The sequence below is a fragment of the Terrapene carolina genome, unplaced genomic scaffold (genome assembly GCF_002925995.2).
Source record: "Terrapene carolina triunguis isolate 2854851 unplaced genomic scaffold, T_m_triunguis-2.0 Scaffold130, whole genome shotgun sequence".
In the NCBI taxonomy this organism is placed as follows: Eukaryota; Metazoa; Chordata; order Testudines; family Emydidae; genus Terrapene; species Terrapene triunguis.
In genome coordinates, this window is record NW_020664481.1 from 11,253,927 (window position 1) to 11,268,197 (window position 14,271).

A 14,271-nucleotide genomic window follows, 5' to 3' on the forward strand; every position below is an offset into this window, starting at 1 on the left:
GGATTTGGAGCAATCAAATTTTTGAATTGCTCCGCTCCAGCTCCGGGCATAAAACCTACTGGTCCGGGTTCCGCTCCAAAGCCCTGGATGCTAGATCACAATCCATTAGCCTACGCATGCATCAATTTAAAATTAAAGCATAACAGAATATACCTGATCAATAAGTGCAGTAAATACCTGATTACTTGTTGTTTTTATTGTGTTGTTTGAAGAGCTGCTTTTTTTATATATGCAACAATATCATTTAGCATTTCTTGCTCTTTGAAAGCTTCCACTGGTTTGAGAGACTCCCTTAGATGTATAGTGAGGAATTCTGGTGCAACCAATACTAATGTTGTAATTATGATCACAGTAATTACATAGATTATACTATATATGTGGGCTCTGTGTATAATTCTTAGTAAAATGATGTCAACAGGTGCAGAAATTGAAGTTCAAGGGACAAAGTAGAAGGTATAGTTGAATGGAGGTCATCTTTAATATACTATATGCAGCTTAATTTGCTGTTAAAGTTTATTTCTTTAAGGACAGAGGTTAGAAATAGCTTATCCTGTGGATCAAACTATTATACCTATTATTTATGCGTGGTCTGTAACGTTTACAGGACTAGAAGCCAGTGACAACAGATGGGGTGGAGAGCAAATACTAACAGAGTACTGTTTGGGTAACAATGTTGTTAAGAGTCTGAAATCACAAGAAAATCACACTTGCATGGAGATGTTTATGTATCTTCAGTAAAAAACTCCCAAATGTGTCTGCAAGGGAAAATTACTAATATTTATTACGGAAATTCTGATCCACCCCGCATTGCCTGTCTGAAAATAAATGAGAAACAGAGTGGATAAGGTAATATCTTTTATTGGACCAACTTCTGTTGGTGAGAGAGACAAGAAGTTGATCCAATAAAAGATATTACTTCACCCACTTAGTCGCTCTAATATCCTGGGACAGTCGTGGCCACAACTCTGCATACAACAATGAAAATAAATCATAACTTTCCCACTCTATCATTATACTAGCCACTCTTATTTGATTTGTTTAAAATTATCCAAATTAGTATTTCAACCCCTTGCATTCAAAAAGTGTTAAGCTTCAAAAATCACAAGATTAACTTTATAATCATGAGGGTTTTTTTAAAATGAATCGTGGGTTTTTTATTTGATTTCTGTGTTTGAGCCTTTACAGTTTGTTTTCAAGCTTTTCTCCACAATCACAAGGACTAGAAACTTTTTTTAAAATGAAAGATAAGATTCTCATGTAACTAATTGCACGATTCCAGGAGCTATGGCTTCAAGAATTACACCACATATCACACAATTCACGATAAATTTGCGAGACTTCTTCTCCCCCCCACCCCCGATAACTGATTTTTGGCTTGGGTGCTAGAGTCAAATCAGTATATTTATAGAAGTGGGATATACACCCCCAATAAAATTCTTTCTTCCCAGAAGACCAAAACAGTTTGTTAGGTTCTTATGATATGTGTATCCCTAAAATGTCAACACTTGGTCAAAATTTAAACAAATATTCGTTTTTTTCCAAGACAAAATCAAGTTTTTATTCTGAAATGTGTGGAGTTTTTTTGTTAAAGCCTTATAAAACCTAATTTTAATATAAATATCTTCATGGCTTAAAGAAAAATGAAAAGTATTTTTGTTTGAATTTAAACATTCACTTACAGCGTTTGGGATGTAAACTCTGTAGTACTGAGCATGAGAATCTGAAAGTGAAACTGAATAGTCTTCACTGCTGAAGCTGAGGGGCAAAATGTAAGCAATCAGCAAAAACTGAAAAGTAAGATTATTTTTTCATTTTTAATAATCTAAGGAATTATTAGTAACAGGTAAAGACAAGTTTCTTAGATATGATTTTTAACCTGCCTGTACTTACTGAACAGCACTCAGGAACGCACACAAATATTGAGAGCCTTAAGGCAGCACTATTTCCAAAAAAAACATAAAAAGCTTATAGACATTGATTCTGGATTTAATTGTCCATGTAATCACATTTTTGGTGAATCGCTGTTTCTAAAAGATGATTATGTAAGTTGAGTCTTTGGGTGTGTCTACACTATAGAGCTTTTTGCTGGCCATAGCTACTCCAGCAAAGCCCCCTAGTGGATATTCAACATATACCAGCAAAAGCAGTTCTGTGGGTTTAGTTACACCACCTCCCTGAGTGACATAGTGTTCAAAAGCACTCTTCTGTTGTATCTTTGAGTATACACCTGGGATTTTGCTGACATAGCTACGTTGGTTAGGTGTGTATGATTTCCCCCCACTCCTAGCTGACATAGCTATTTTGGCAAAACTTTATAGTGTAGACTAAGCCTTACGAAGGAACGTCACTTACATGAAGGAGTTTTGCATTTTCCAAAAATAAACCAGGTAGGGCTGAGACTTTCGGAGCCATCAATAGGAGTTAGATGCACAGCTCATTAATTGCAGTGGGAAATATGTGTCTAAGTGGCTTTGGAAATCTCAACCTATTACGTATAAGGGACAAATCGTGACTTTTGCAGTCATTGTTAAAATTCCCATTTACTTCAATCAGACTGACTTCACTTCTGGATTCATCCTTAAAAGCTTAGTTGTTGAAGTGCATGAGGGTGTGGCCATTGACCTCTCTAAGTGAAGAGTTGGATTCTATCTGAGCAGTTTTAAGCACAGTACTGATAGGTGGTTCTGTTATGCAGAATATTTCTAAAAGGGATTCTGCCAAGGAAATATATTTAATGCTGTGATTTCTTCTCTTACTGACATGTTTGTTTGTTTTTAAAGTTGGATTTGAAGACTATGGACCAGATTGTGATAGCATGAGGATAACTGCATTCTTGGACATTCCGGGACAGGATAACTTGACTCCGCTTGCTCGTTTGGAAAAATATGCTTTTAGTGAGAATATATTTAATCGGTAAGGACATGACAATTAGACTAATATTTTTAAAGACAAGGCTAGACATTTCTGCATTGTTATTTTACTCCCCATAGTTTTCTAGCCATTATGTTAATATTTTTTATTTTATTCTGAATCTTATTATGGATTTTAAATGAAGAATAAAATATTATGTTACCATACCTCTTGTGCATTTTTAAATGCATATTTATTATAGGTTTTATTGTAGTAGAAACAGAATTATTGTTGTACATAATTTCTACAAGGGCCCAATTTTCAGTTTTGGTCACCTTAACAGGACATCTATATCCCACAGTTCTACATTTGGTTTGGAATGTAGCCATACTGTGTACCTGTTCTGTATGCCTGAACATTTAAAAAGAAGATTGGCCATCCTTTTAAGGTGCAAAATGCTGCACTTAGGAAGGAAAAATCAAATGTACAAATATAAAGTGGGGAATAACTGGCTAGGGGGAAGCACTGCTGAAAAGGATCTGGGAGTTATAGTGGACCACAGAGTGAATATGAGCCAACAATATGATGCATTTGCAAAAAAGCTACTACCGTTCTGGGGTATATGTATGACCACAAGAGGTAATTGTCCTACTCTACTTGGCACTGGTGGCCTCAGCTCGAGTATTGTGTCCAGTTTTGGGCACCACACTTGAAGAAAGATGTGATCAAATTTGGGAGAGTCCAGAAGAGAGCAACAGATGCTAAAAGATTTACAAAACCTGATCTATGAGGAAAGGCTAAAGCAAACTGGGTACATTTAGAGAAAAGAAGACTGAGGGAGGACCTGATAAGTTTTCAAATATGTTAAGGGCTATTATAAAGAGGATGGTAATCAATTTTTCTCCCAGTGTAGGTAGTTAGATCTATTAGGAAAAATTTGCTAACTATAAGATAGTTAAGTGCTGAAATAGGTTTCCAAGGGAAGTTGTGCAATCATCATCATTGATGATTTTTAAGAACAGGTTAGACAAAAGCCTGTCAGGGATAGTCTATAAATAATGGCCCTACCTCAGTGCAGGGGACTGGACTAGATGACCTTTTGAGATCCCTTCCAGCCCTGCATTTTTATGATATTCTCCCCTGCCCCTTTCCCCCTCACCCCCCAAAGCTGTCAGCAGGATGTTAAAGTGCACATTATGTTGTCCCTTCGCAGACAGATTATTGCCAGAGGTCTACTTGATGTCTTTCGAGATTTCAGTAATAATGAAGAAGATTTCTTGACGGTAATGGAGATAGTGGTCAGACTGTCCGAAGATGCAGGTTTGAGATTCAATTTCTTAATTTTTTAAAACTCCTTATGTAGTACTTGACTGACTTACTACTGCTTGGTTTGGGTTGACAAATACTGTGTAAGGGTTCATTGAGCAGGAGGGACAGGTCTATGTACTGTGAACACCTTGTGACCTACTTTTTATTCAGCTCTCCACTCTACCTTTGTATATGTGATATATGCTGTCTTTGGAGTGGTGTGACATCTGTTAGTGACTGAAGGACGTGGCTTCTGGCAGCAGTTCCACATGCAACACTTAGCAGCCAGGTGTATCAATGAACTCTTATCTTCTCTTAGTTTAGAAATCATACTCATTCTGGAGTATATCTTTGATCCATCTGGCTCTGAAGAGGAAGAAGGAATGTGACTGTGTTAAAGCACAGGGTAGATTGAGCAAAACACACTTGCTTAATGTACCTCATGTATCTTATATGACACCCAGTACTGTAGAGTTTAACTATCTCACAATCTTTAATGTATTTATCCCATAACATCCCAGAGGTAAAGAAGGGCTGTTTATCACCATCTTGCACATGGGGAACTAAGACCTAGAGAAGCTAAGTGACTTGGCCAAGGTCACACAGGAAGGCTTGGGCACAGCAGGGACTTGAACCAAGATTTCCCGTAATCCAGTGTCCTAGTCACTGGACAATTCTTCTTCTCTGGAAACGGTTAATGGCTTTGCCATATGGGAGCCATAGAGACTGGAACACCAGCTTCTGTGTTTTTGCTTATTTCTCTATGGGCTCTGTCTTAAAGTCAGCTCCTGACTTAAAAAAATCAGAAGGCAAAGTCTGTACATAGAAAAAGTACAAACATAAAGACTTAAGCCAAGGTACTAAGAGAGTTAGGTACCCAGATCCCATTAAAATTCTATGGGAGTTGGGTGTGTGACTCCCTTAGGTTCCTTTGAAAATCCTGTTCCAAAACTATATTCCTTCATTTAAATTAGCGATGAATACTTACAAATTCCACTGAACTCAGCAGGAGCAGCAGGTTGTCAAGACCTCTAAAAACCAGGCCACTTAATGTAGGTGCCTAAGAATAGATCTGGGTGCTTAACTTTAGGCACCCAGAATTGAAAAAAGTTATTTCCCAAAACATTTCTCTACTTACTAAGAGTAGTTAGGGTAAAAATATATGTAACCCTCCCCCCCACATACTCCCAAAAGCGCACCCACACTTTGCTCGTACTGTGTATATTGTGGGCAAGTTAACATGGGTTGAAGAATTTTGTATTTGAATTTCCTGATGTTTGGGGGAGTTTGGTTTAACATATGCATTAACATATGGTTTTGGGAATGTTTTTTGGTCACATATTATTTATGTATATTTAATATGACAACTTCTGTAAGTGATTGCTTTCTTTTATAGTGTGCTGAGTTGACGCCTGAACTAGTTAACTGTTTAAAGTTTTGTTTCTATGATATTTTTCTGCTTGTTTCTTTTAAACGAGTCTGTCTTAAAAACAATTGGAAAATGTTAATTGCAATGAAGATCATTTCAAGGGAGAAATAGCTTTTAAAATACATATTTCTATCTTATTAGTAGTTATATGATATGTTTTTTATGACAGACTCGTTTAAAAGAAACAAGGATACTTTTCAAAAGATGAAAAATATCCAGCGAACCTTAGCAAAACACAGGAAAACGGTGTGAAAAATGTGTGCATCCCTTTTCTTTTAGACCATTAGCTCCATCCGCATGCATTGGCTCATAGATAAATGAGGTACTAGTACGCAGAAGCTGTAAGTAAATTAGTTATAATGCATGAAAAGGGCAAGATTCTCAAGGAAGATAGCTATCCATTTGTTTAAAAATATGGATCTAAGTCTCTTGGGCTGATGGGAGGTTATATTTGAGACCGTTTGATTTCTCAGCTGACCTTTAAACACAGATATTCTAAATGGTGACATTTCTAAAAACAGGATTTTTCTTTTTTGTGTATGGCTTTTCATAGTTTCCCAAGAGGAAATGCTATTTTATTGAATGTATCTGGTTCTAACTTTAAACTTACTAAAGCCATTTTGACTTTCTCTATGCTGCCAGAGCCTACTGTACGGACAGAACTGATGGAACAAATACCTCCCATTGCCATTTTTCTGCAAGAAAGTCGACCAAACTTCCCAACAGCATTTTCTGACTACCTTATGCCCATTGTAGTGAGATACCTCACAGACCCTAACAACCAGGTAGGAAATCTCAGACTGTAAAAGTTGTATAGTTAATTCAGTATGGCATGTGGACCTTTCACAGTACGGAGGAGTTATACATTAATTTCTATTAGTACTAATAATACTTAGATCTTATATAGTACTTTACAAAGGCCGTCTGTATCATTCCCATTTTACAGATGGAGGAACGGAGACATAGAGATCGGAAATGACTTTCCAAAGGTCACCCAGCAGGTCAATGATAGAGTCAGGAATAGAATCCAGGTCTCCTGAGTCCCAGTTCAATGTTCCAACCAGGAAGCTAGTGCCCAAAGTTGGGTTAAAAGTCCCCTTAAAATCCTCAAGTTTTTATGTTTGTTACTAAGAATATCTTAGTTTTATTAAAAGTTATGAGCTTTTCACTGTTTTCTTGACTTTTTGCACTCCATTCAGTGAAAACAGATATTGACTTGACTTTTATGGTTCTCATAAAATACTGCATTTACAGTGTATTTTTTTTAATCTTTTCTTTTGCATGTTACTAGGTTAGAAAAGCAAGTCAGGAAGCACTGCTGATACTGCTAGAACAAGAACTCATTGCTCAAAATGATATTGAAAATAAGGTGTGTCCAATTCTGTTGGACCTCTCTGCTCCAGACAGTGACGATGAGTACAAAGTGGAAGCAGTGAATGTAAGTGGCAGTGAAAAAGATTTTTTGTTTTAAAATTGTATCCCCTATTTGGACACTTTTTTTTTTTTTAATTGGTGTATATATTGGTCAATGCAAGGATCTGGGAGATGGACTTTGTATTCAAACTTTTAACTTGCTAATTAAGTAAACTAGTTAACTGGAAGATTAGTTTTAATTCTGCCTGTATTTCTCAGTTGTCCCATTACAAGTGATCTTTCTGTAAAGGACTGACCAGTTTCCCAGCCCCTTTCCAGTGTCTCAATATGCATGTCTGCATGTGAGATTTAAACAGACACACACACACCGTAAAAAAACACAACAAAACTAGCGAATGAAAATTACACTAAGGCCTTGGCTACACTGGCGCTGTACAGCGCTGCAACTTGCTGCACTCAGGGGTGCGAAAACGCGCCCCCCCCCCCCCCCAAGCGCAGCGAGTGCAGCGCTGTAAAGCGCCAGTCTAATCACAGTCTGCAGCGCTGCACGCTTGCTCGCAACACTGCAAGCTACTCCCCTCGGAGAGGTGGAGTACATACATCGTTGCGAGAGCTCTCTCGCAGTGCTGGCGGCGCGACTACACTTGTGCTTCACAGCGCTGCCGTGAATTCCCGCGTGTAGCCAAGGCCTAACTTGAGTTCTGGAATTTGCTGTCTTCCAGCCTCAGCCAGTGCTGGTAAAACATTTCTAGATCAAGGAATATGAGTTGATCAAGGTCCTCTTTTGTAAACCTTCTGGAATAGAATTAAAGCCCGATACAATGAAAAAAACTTAGAATTATGATTAAAACGGAGATGCAAGATGGTATTGGCCATTATTTTGAGAAGTTAGAAACCAGTGTTAAAATCCTCTCTAAGCTTGGAATGCCAGCTTTAAATATGGTAAGCCACTGAGGCTTGAATTTATGTGGTCATTAGTAACTTGTTGTATTGGGCCCCTTGTGACCCCAAACTTGCATCATTGTCATCAATGCAAGTTGTGCCATTAACTTGGATGGGAGCAGGTTTGGGCTCTTAAACACTAATTTGGATCTCTTGTAAGGAACCTTATCTAGTTCATAAGAGATCACCAGCTAAAATTGAAGTGATGAAGAAAGCAAGATGGTAATGAGAACAATGTCACAGTAAGGTTTTTTGGTCTGCCAAAGATAGAAGCACTTTGTGAACCAATTCAAATAACTTTTCAACTAGTACATTTTCTGGGCCTAGTACATGTGGTCAGACAGAAGAAAATTCTGAGCCCTGCATCAGTGAAGCATTTGAGGAATCCTTTGGACTCCCCTGCTTTTGAGACTGTTATTTATAATAACTCTTCTTGGAAAAATCTTTTTTTTTTTCTGCTTGTAAATGTTGTTACACCCACCTTATATAGCTTTCAGTCAGACAGTTAGTCAGACTTTCCAAATCTTATTTTCCTAAGTAATTTTCAAGAATAGGCATCATTATGGTGTTGACAAACAATTTCAGTTGACACTGGGAGGCTACATCTACACTATGAAGTAGGGGAGTTATCTTCCGGCTTGCGTACACATACAGTAGCTCATAGCAGTATAGCCACGGTAGCATGCGTAGCAGCAGTGGAGGCATGACTTAGCCTGCAGAGCACAAACCCACCTGAAACCAGTGGTATGTACTCAGCACAGCTAAGCCATGCTACAGCTGCCACTACTTGTGCTACTTTGGCCACACTGCTACTTATACTCACATTAGCTTGATGAGAGCTAGTGTGAGTATGTGTAAGTGAGCAGGGGAATCTCACCCTAGCTTGTAATATAGACGTAGCCTGATGGTGTGTCTACACTGCAATTGGAGGTGTTATTCCAGCACATATAGATGTAACCGAGCTAACTTTAATTTAGCTAGCTCAGGTACCAGTAGTAGTAAAGCTGTGGCAGAACAGGCTTCGGCATGGACTAGTTGCCTGAATACATACCCAGGGTCCCAGGTGGGCTTGTACAGCCTGTGCTGAAGCCTGTGCTCTTGTAGCTTCACTGCAGTTGGTATCCAAGCTAATTAGATTAAAGCTGGCTAGAGTATGGATATACACCTGTACCCTGATATAACGCTGTCCTCGAGAGCCAAAAAATCTTACCGTGTTATAGGTGAAACTGCGTTATATCGAACTTGCTTTGATCCGCCGGAGTGCGCAGCCCCGCCCCCTCCAGAGCACTGCTTTACCGCGTTATATCCGAATTCGTGTTATATCGGGTCATGTTATATCTGGATAGAGGTGTACATGCTGCAGGTTCCCCCCTCCGCCCCCCCCATTGCTTTATGGACATATTCTTAAAGAGACACTGTAAAACAGCACAGCTTCAAATTACCTATATTAAAATTATAATATAGTTGGCTAACTGTCTAAGGAAACTAATAGTAATTCATCACAAAAGGATATTTTTTCTGTATAAAAAGTTCTTGGTATGTAATGCTCTAATAAGAACTCTGTTATAAACTTGTGCCCCTTCCTCTGACTGCAGCATCAGTTAATCTACAATCCCAGAGTAGTGCTGACATCACAGTATTGATGCACAAACAAGCAAGCAACAAAACCTATGTTAATTACAAGTGCAATTAAATTCATAGGGAAAAATCAATGTTCTCCATATTTGGGAAAAGATCAGAATCAAAGTTTATATTTTCAAGGTGCTAAAAGATTGTTAGAAACGGAGAGCAAATAAAATTAAAACATTTGGCAGCATCCCTTAAATAGATGCAAAGGTCATAATTTCCCCCAATGATCTCTTTCTGAAGTCTTCAGATTTCTACCCTGGTTCTTGTTAACTTTACAGAGAGTATGAATGATGATTAAAGTCTTAAGTCTCAAGTGTCTTGATGAAAAAACAGATTCTGTTCACTTAGAAGAAATCAGATTTGGGTTCAGCAGGGACCTCTGACACTTGACCTCTAAAATAGCTTTACCAGCTAGATTCCCCTTCCTTGTCTGGAAGTTGGTTATTGCTCAGGGCGACTTCCAGGGTGACATCTGAATACCAGATGTCTGTTTGAAGGACTGACAGTTCCATTTAAAAAGTGGGATTATATGGTATTCTTCCTTCGTTTTTATTTGGCATTCTATCACAAAGATGGAATATTCTTGGGAGCGGTACTTGTTTTTATGGAGGTAGAAATTATATATTTTCTGAAATATTAAAATAAAATGTAGAGTTCTATTGAGTCAATAATATTTGTGTCAGTATGCGATTCCTGGCTCTGTGGGACACTGACGTTATCAATGGAAAGGCATGTGGAAGTCAGTAAGCCCTTCCTCTCTCTGGAGTCACAAATTTGGGACTCTTCATGCGCTGTAGTGAAAAGACAGCTGAAAGAGTGTATATGGCTAAAGTAATTAAATGCTACAGGTAACATGGTTTGTGGTGACCTTTGAAATTGGCAACTTCACACGGAATTAATGAGGGTTTTTTTTAAGCTGAAGTTTATAAACTAACAGCTAACTGAATCTGAATTCTATCGAGTTGTGCACTAGCTAACCTATATAACCATGTTGTCTTAATCATTGTTTCCATTGTCCTTCCTACTCGTTGTCTGTCCTGTGGTTGGTCAAACTCACTTGTTTTTTGTCTTCAGTTTAGGCCCTGGTCCTGCAAAGAGCTGTGCACATGCTTAACTTTAAACACCTGAGCTGGCTAATTGAAGCCAAGGAGACTACTTGCATTCTTAAAGTTAAGCATGTGCTACAATGTTTTCAGGATTGTGGTTTTGGACAGCACCTACCACAGCGGGGTCTCAGTCCTGGTATGGTCCTCCAACACTGCTGTCACAAATATTTAAGTGTAATCCACACTATGAAATAGTTTGAGAATCCTGGAAACCATGTATAAATTGTTGATTTCTGTAACTCATCCTATGCAATTTAAAAAAAAAAAAAATCTCAATCCTCTAATACAGAAATGTTATGCATAATAGTATGATGTCAGTGGATTTTGTAGTTTTAATAACTACTGGCAAGCAAAAACAATGTCAATTTAACTCATACAATAGTTGTATTTTAAAGTAATAGTTTGCCTTTTGCTTTCAGAACTCTTCTTTTTAGAAAGAAAACTTGAACTAGAAGTGCTTGGTGACTATTACATTAATGTTTTTTCTCCCTCTTCTGTGTTATAGATAATTTGTAAAATGGCTTCTATGCTGACCAAAACTATTGTTGAACGTATGCTACTTCCCCGTTTCTGCGAGCTGTGTGGTGACGGGAAACTTTTCCAAGTCCGTAAGGTTGGTATGACTTGTTTCAAAACTGAAACACTTCAAGTACATTCTACAGTATTTTTAACATCTACATCAAATTATCTTTAAGCATAGTATTGATAGTAATATGATTTCAGACTTTAGCAGTGCCTTTGATTCTCCTTTTTCAATGTAAAGGAATTTCCTTATTTGTTTGATTTGTGTGTTCTATGTTTAAAATATAATGCTCATGAAAGTGACGTACCTATGCCCCTGGCTTGAGCCAAATATAGGCCTTGATTCAGCAAAACGTGTAAGCGTGTGTTTGAAATTAAGCCACTCAGGGCCATAGTGAAGATAGTTTTGTCAGTGATTTGAGCATTGGCCTGCTAAACCCAGGGTTATGAGTTCAATCCTTGAGGGGGCCATTTAGGGATCTGGGGCAAAAATCAGTACTTGGTCTTGCTAGTGAAGGCAGGGGGCTGGACTCAATGACCTTTCAAGGTCCCTTCCAGTTCTATGAGATAGGTATATCTCCATATATTATAATACACTTAAGTACTGACCTGCACACATTTTTCTTCTGCTCCATTTTTGGCAACCTCTTTAAAATATTCAGGTGGCGAACCCCTGCAGTCCATTCAGAGTCCATTAAAGTTGATGAGACTCCTCACTGATGCAGAGGTCCAACCTAGGGGTGTCATTGATTTCAACGGCGCTGTGTATGTACCACAGGGAGCTGCCCTAATGAATCTCTTGTCCAGGACTGAGGCCTTAGCATTTACAGGATTTAAATTTGTTAATAGGATTTGTATTGTAAAAGACATGCAAACTACTGAGTCCAAATTTGATGCTTAGGAGTGAACAATAAGGGGTAAAATTCTTGACTCCAGTCAGTAGCAAAACTCTAATTCATTTCAGTGGGGCCAGGAGTTTACCCATAACTTTGATTGTTATGTTTTTGTTTTTTTTTAAGGTTTGTGCAGCTAGCTTTGGCGATATTTGTAATGCAGTTGGACAAGAAGCCACAGAGAGATTTTTGGTATGTAAAATTTAGAGATGCACAAAAAGATTTTGTATTTTGCTTGAGCTTTCATATCTGCTTTTACAACTGAAATATTTTAACAAGGAAATTACCGATAATACCATTTAGTTTTCTTTGAGACAAAAGAACAAACTTCTGGATAACTCTTTCTTGAATTTAAACCTGCTTCGCTGGTTTAGTCGCCATTGGTGGCAAAAGTTTGTTTTTAAAAAAAGACATTTCAATTTATTTTTTAAAACACTGTTTATGCAATAAGGGAGGGTTCTTTTCAGTGAATTTATTAATTATCGGGAAACAATCAACTTGAAATCTCAACAATGGGTAAAAAATTGAGTTAAAGTACTTTCACGTTTTATACCTATTCATGAGTGCCCTGGCAACTTTTGTAGTTTTACATTACAGTTTATTATATTTTAAATGTTTATTTTCTTTCTCATCCTGATGTTGTATAAAAGACGCACACAAACAGTAGAATTATCTTACAATATTCACTTTTCTTTAGGTAATAGTGAGTAGTTTTTAGGTGTCAGTGCAGGACAGGAACTAGCTGTACTTATTGCAAGTGAGAGTCCTGGTAAAACACCACAGTTTGTGCCACTAATATTCTGTCTATTGCTTTTAGCAAAAGGCAAGGAAAAATCAATTTTGATTTGAGTGTGATTGCTGTACAGATATGTATAAAATAGCATTTTAACAGAAACACCGAGGTGTTTGCAAAAGTCTAATTAAAACAGATTACTTTCTTCTGTGAGTAGCTGGCTATTTTCCCTTTGCTAGACTTTTTAAATAAAATCCCAGAAACTTGTGTGAGAGAGGAGAAAAACAAAGGGGGGGAGGAGGTGGTGGTGGAATGTTCCTGAGGCAGTGTTTCCAAATGCGGAGCTGGTCTGGTACTGAATAGGAAGACTGTATTTTTCAAGTTAACAGTTTTATCCCTCACCTCCAACATACTTTTGTGTGTGCTTTCAACTGTGCTTTAAAAAAAAAAATATATATATATATATATTTTTTAAGTGATCTGATTTTTCTGTCCCCATCCCGCCACCCTCCCTAGACTAGAAAGAATTAGTTTCCCATGCTTAATAAGTTATCCTTATACCAAGATATGCTTGCAGAAAAGAAAGCCTATTACTAATTTTCCCTATGCCCCTCCGCTTAATTTAAATGAAAGCAAGACACAACTGAGATGAATGGGGGAGGGAAGTTTTAATTCTTCAATAATTAATATAATTATAATTTTTCTTCTCAGTCACTACTTTCGCATCCTTTTTCACCCATTGCACACAAACTACTACTAACTATTTTTTCCACGTAATTAAACCAACCGAAAGTGGTATCTCGTACTGCAGCTTCAATACCTGTTTGAGTAGCTATAGTTTCATTCATTTTTGACAGATTCCAAAGTTTTTTGAACTCTGCTCTGATAGTGTTTGGGGAATGCGAAAAGCTTGTGCTGAATGCTTTATGGCTGTGTCTTACACCACTTCTCCAGAAGTTCGCAGAAGCAAGCTGTCCCCTCTCTTTATCAATCTCATCAGTGACCCCTGCAGATGGGTAAGTAGGTGGTGAGGTACCTCTGACCTAAAAGACATTAATGCATGCAAGCTACCTTTTTCAATTACAAGGACTTTTAAGTGGCCAAACCAGTGGCTTAATAGCAAAGGTAGGTCTCCTGTATAGGCACACATGGTAATTCTCAGTCTTGGTCCCTCAAATGGAGGACACTGAGGGCAGCATGGATGCAACACAGATATGCTTTCTTCATGCACACATGCACACCCTGTAAAATGTAGTGCTAATATAATTAGAGGACAGATTAAAATCCAATTACATGGGCACCATGTACAGTCACCACCAAAGACTGAAAGCTGGGTATGTTAGGTATGTGGTCTTCTGCTCTTTTTGGTTTCCATGTTCACTTTAGAAATGTAAAGTGTCATGCTTAGAAGGTGGGTGTCATTCTGGGCCTTCTAAATTTTGGTCCGTCAAACTTGGGGATGATGCTTTAAATTTTTTTTGAAAA

The 14,271-nt window shown here is 37.9% G+C and overlaps 1 protein-coding gene across 1 annotated transcript in view; it reads left to right on the forward strand.

Moving 5' to 3' along the window:
* The window catches only part of LOC112107829 (serine/threonine-protein phosphatase 4 regulatory subunit 1-like), a 39,794-nt gene that overhangs the window by 7,456 nt on the left and 18,067 nt on the right, over positions 1-14,271 (forward strand). Inside the window, exons 3-9 of the mRNA XM_024201712.3 lie at positions 2,781-2,913; positions 4,064-4,170; positions 6,230-6,372; positions 6,879-7,025; positions 11,144-11,251; positions 12,180-12,245; positions 13,644-13,802. Coding sequence (XP_024057480.1) covers positions 2,781-2,913; positions 4,064-4,170; positions 6,230-6,372; positions 6,879-7,025; positions 11,144-11,251; positions 12,180-12,245; positions 13,644-13,802 — 863 coding nt within the window. The remainder of the gene's footprint in view (positions 1-2,780; positions 2,914-4,063; positions 4,171-6,229; positions 6,373-6,878; positions 7,026-11,143; positions 11,252-12,179; positions 12,246-13,643; positions 13,803-14,271) is intronic.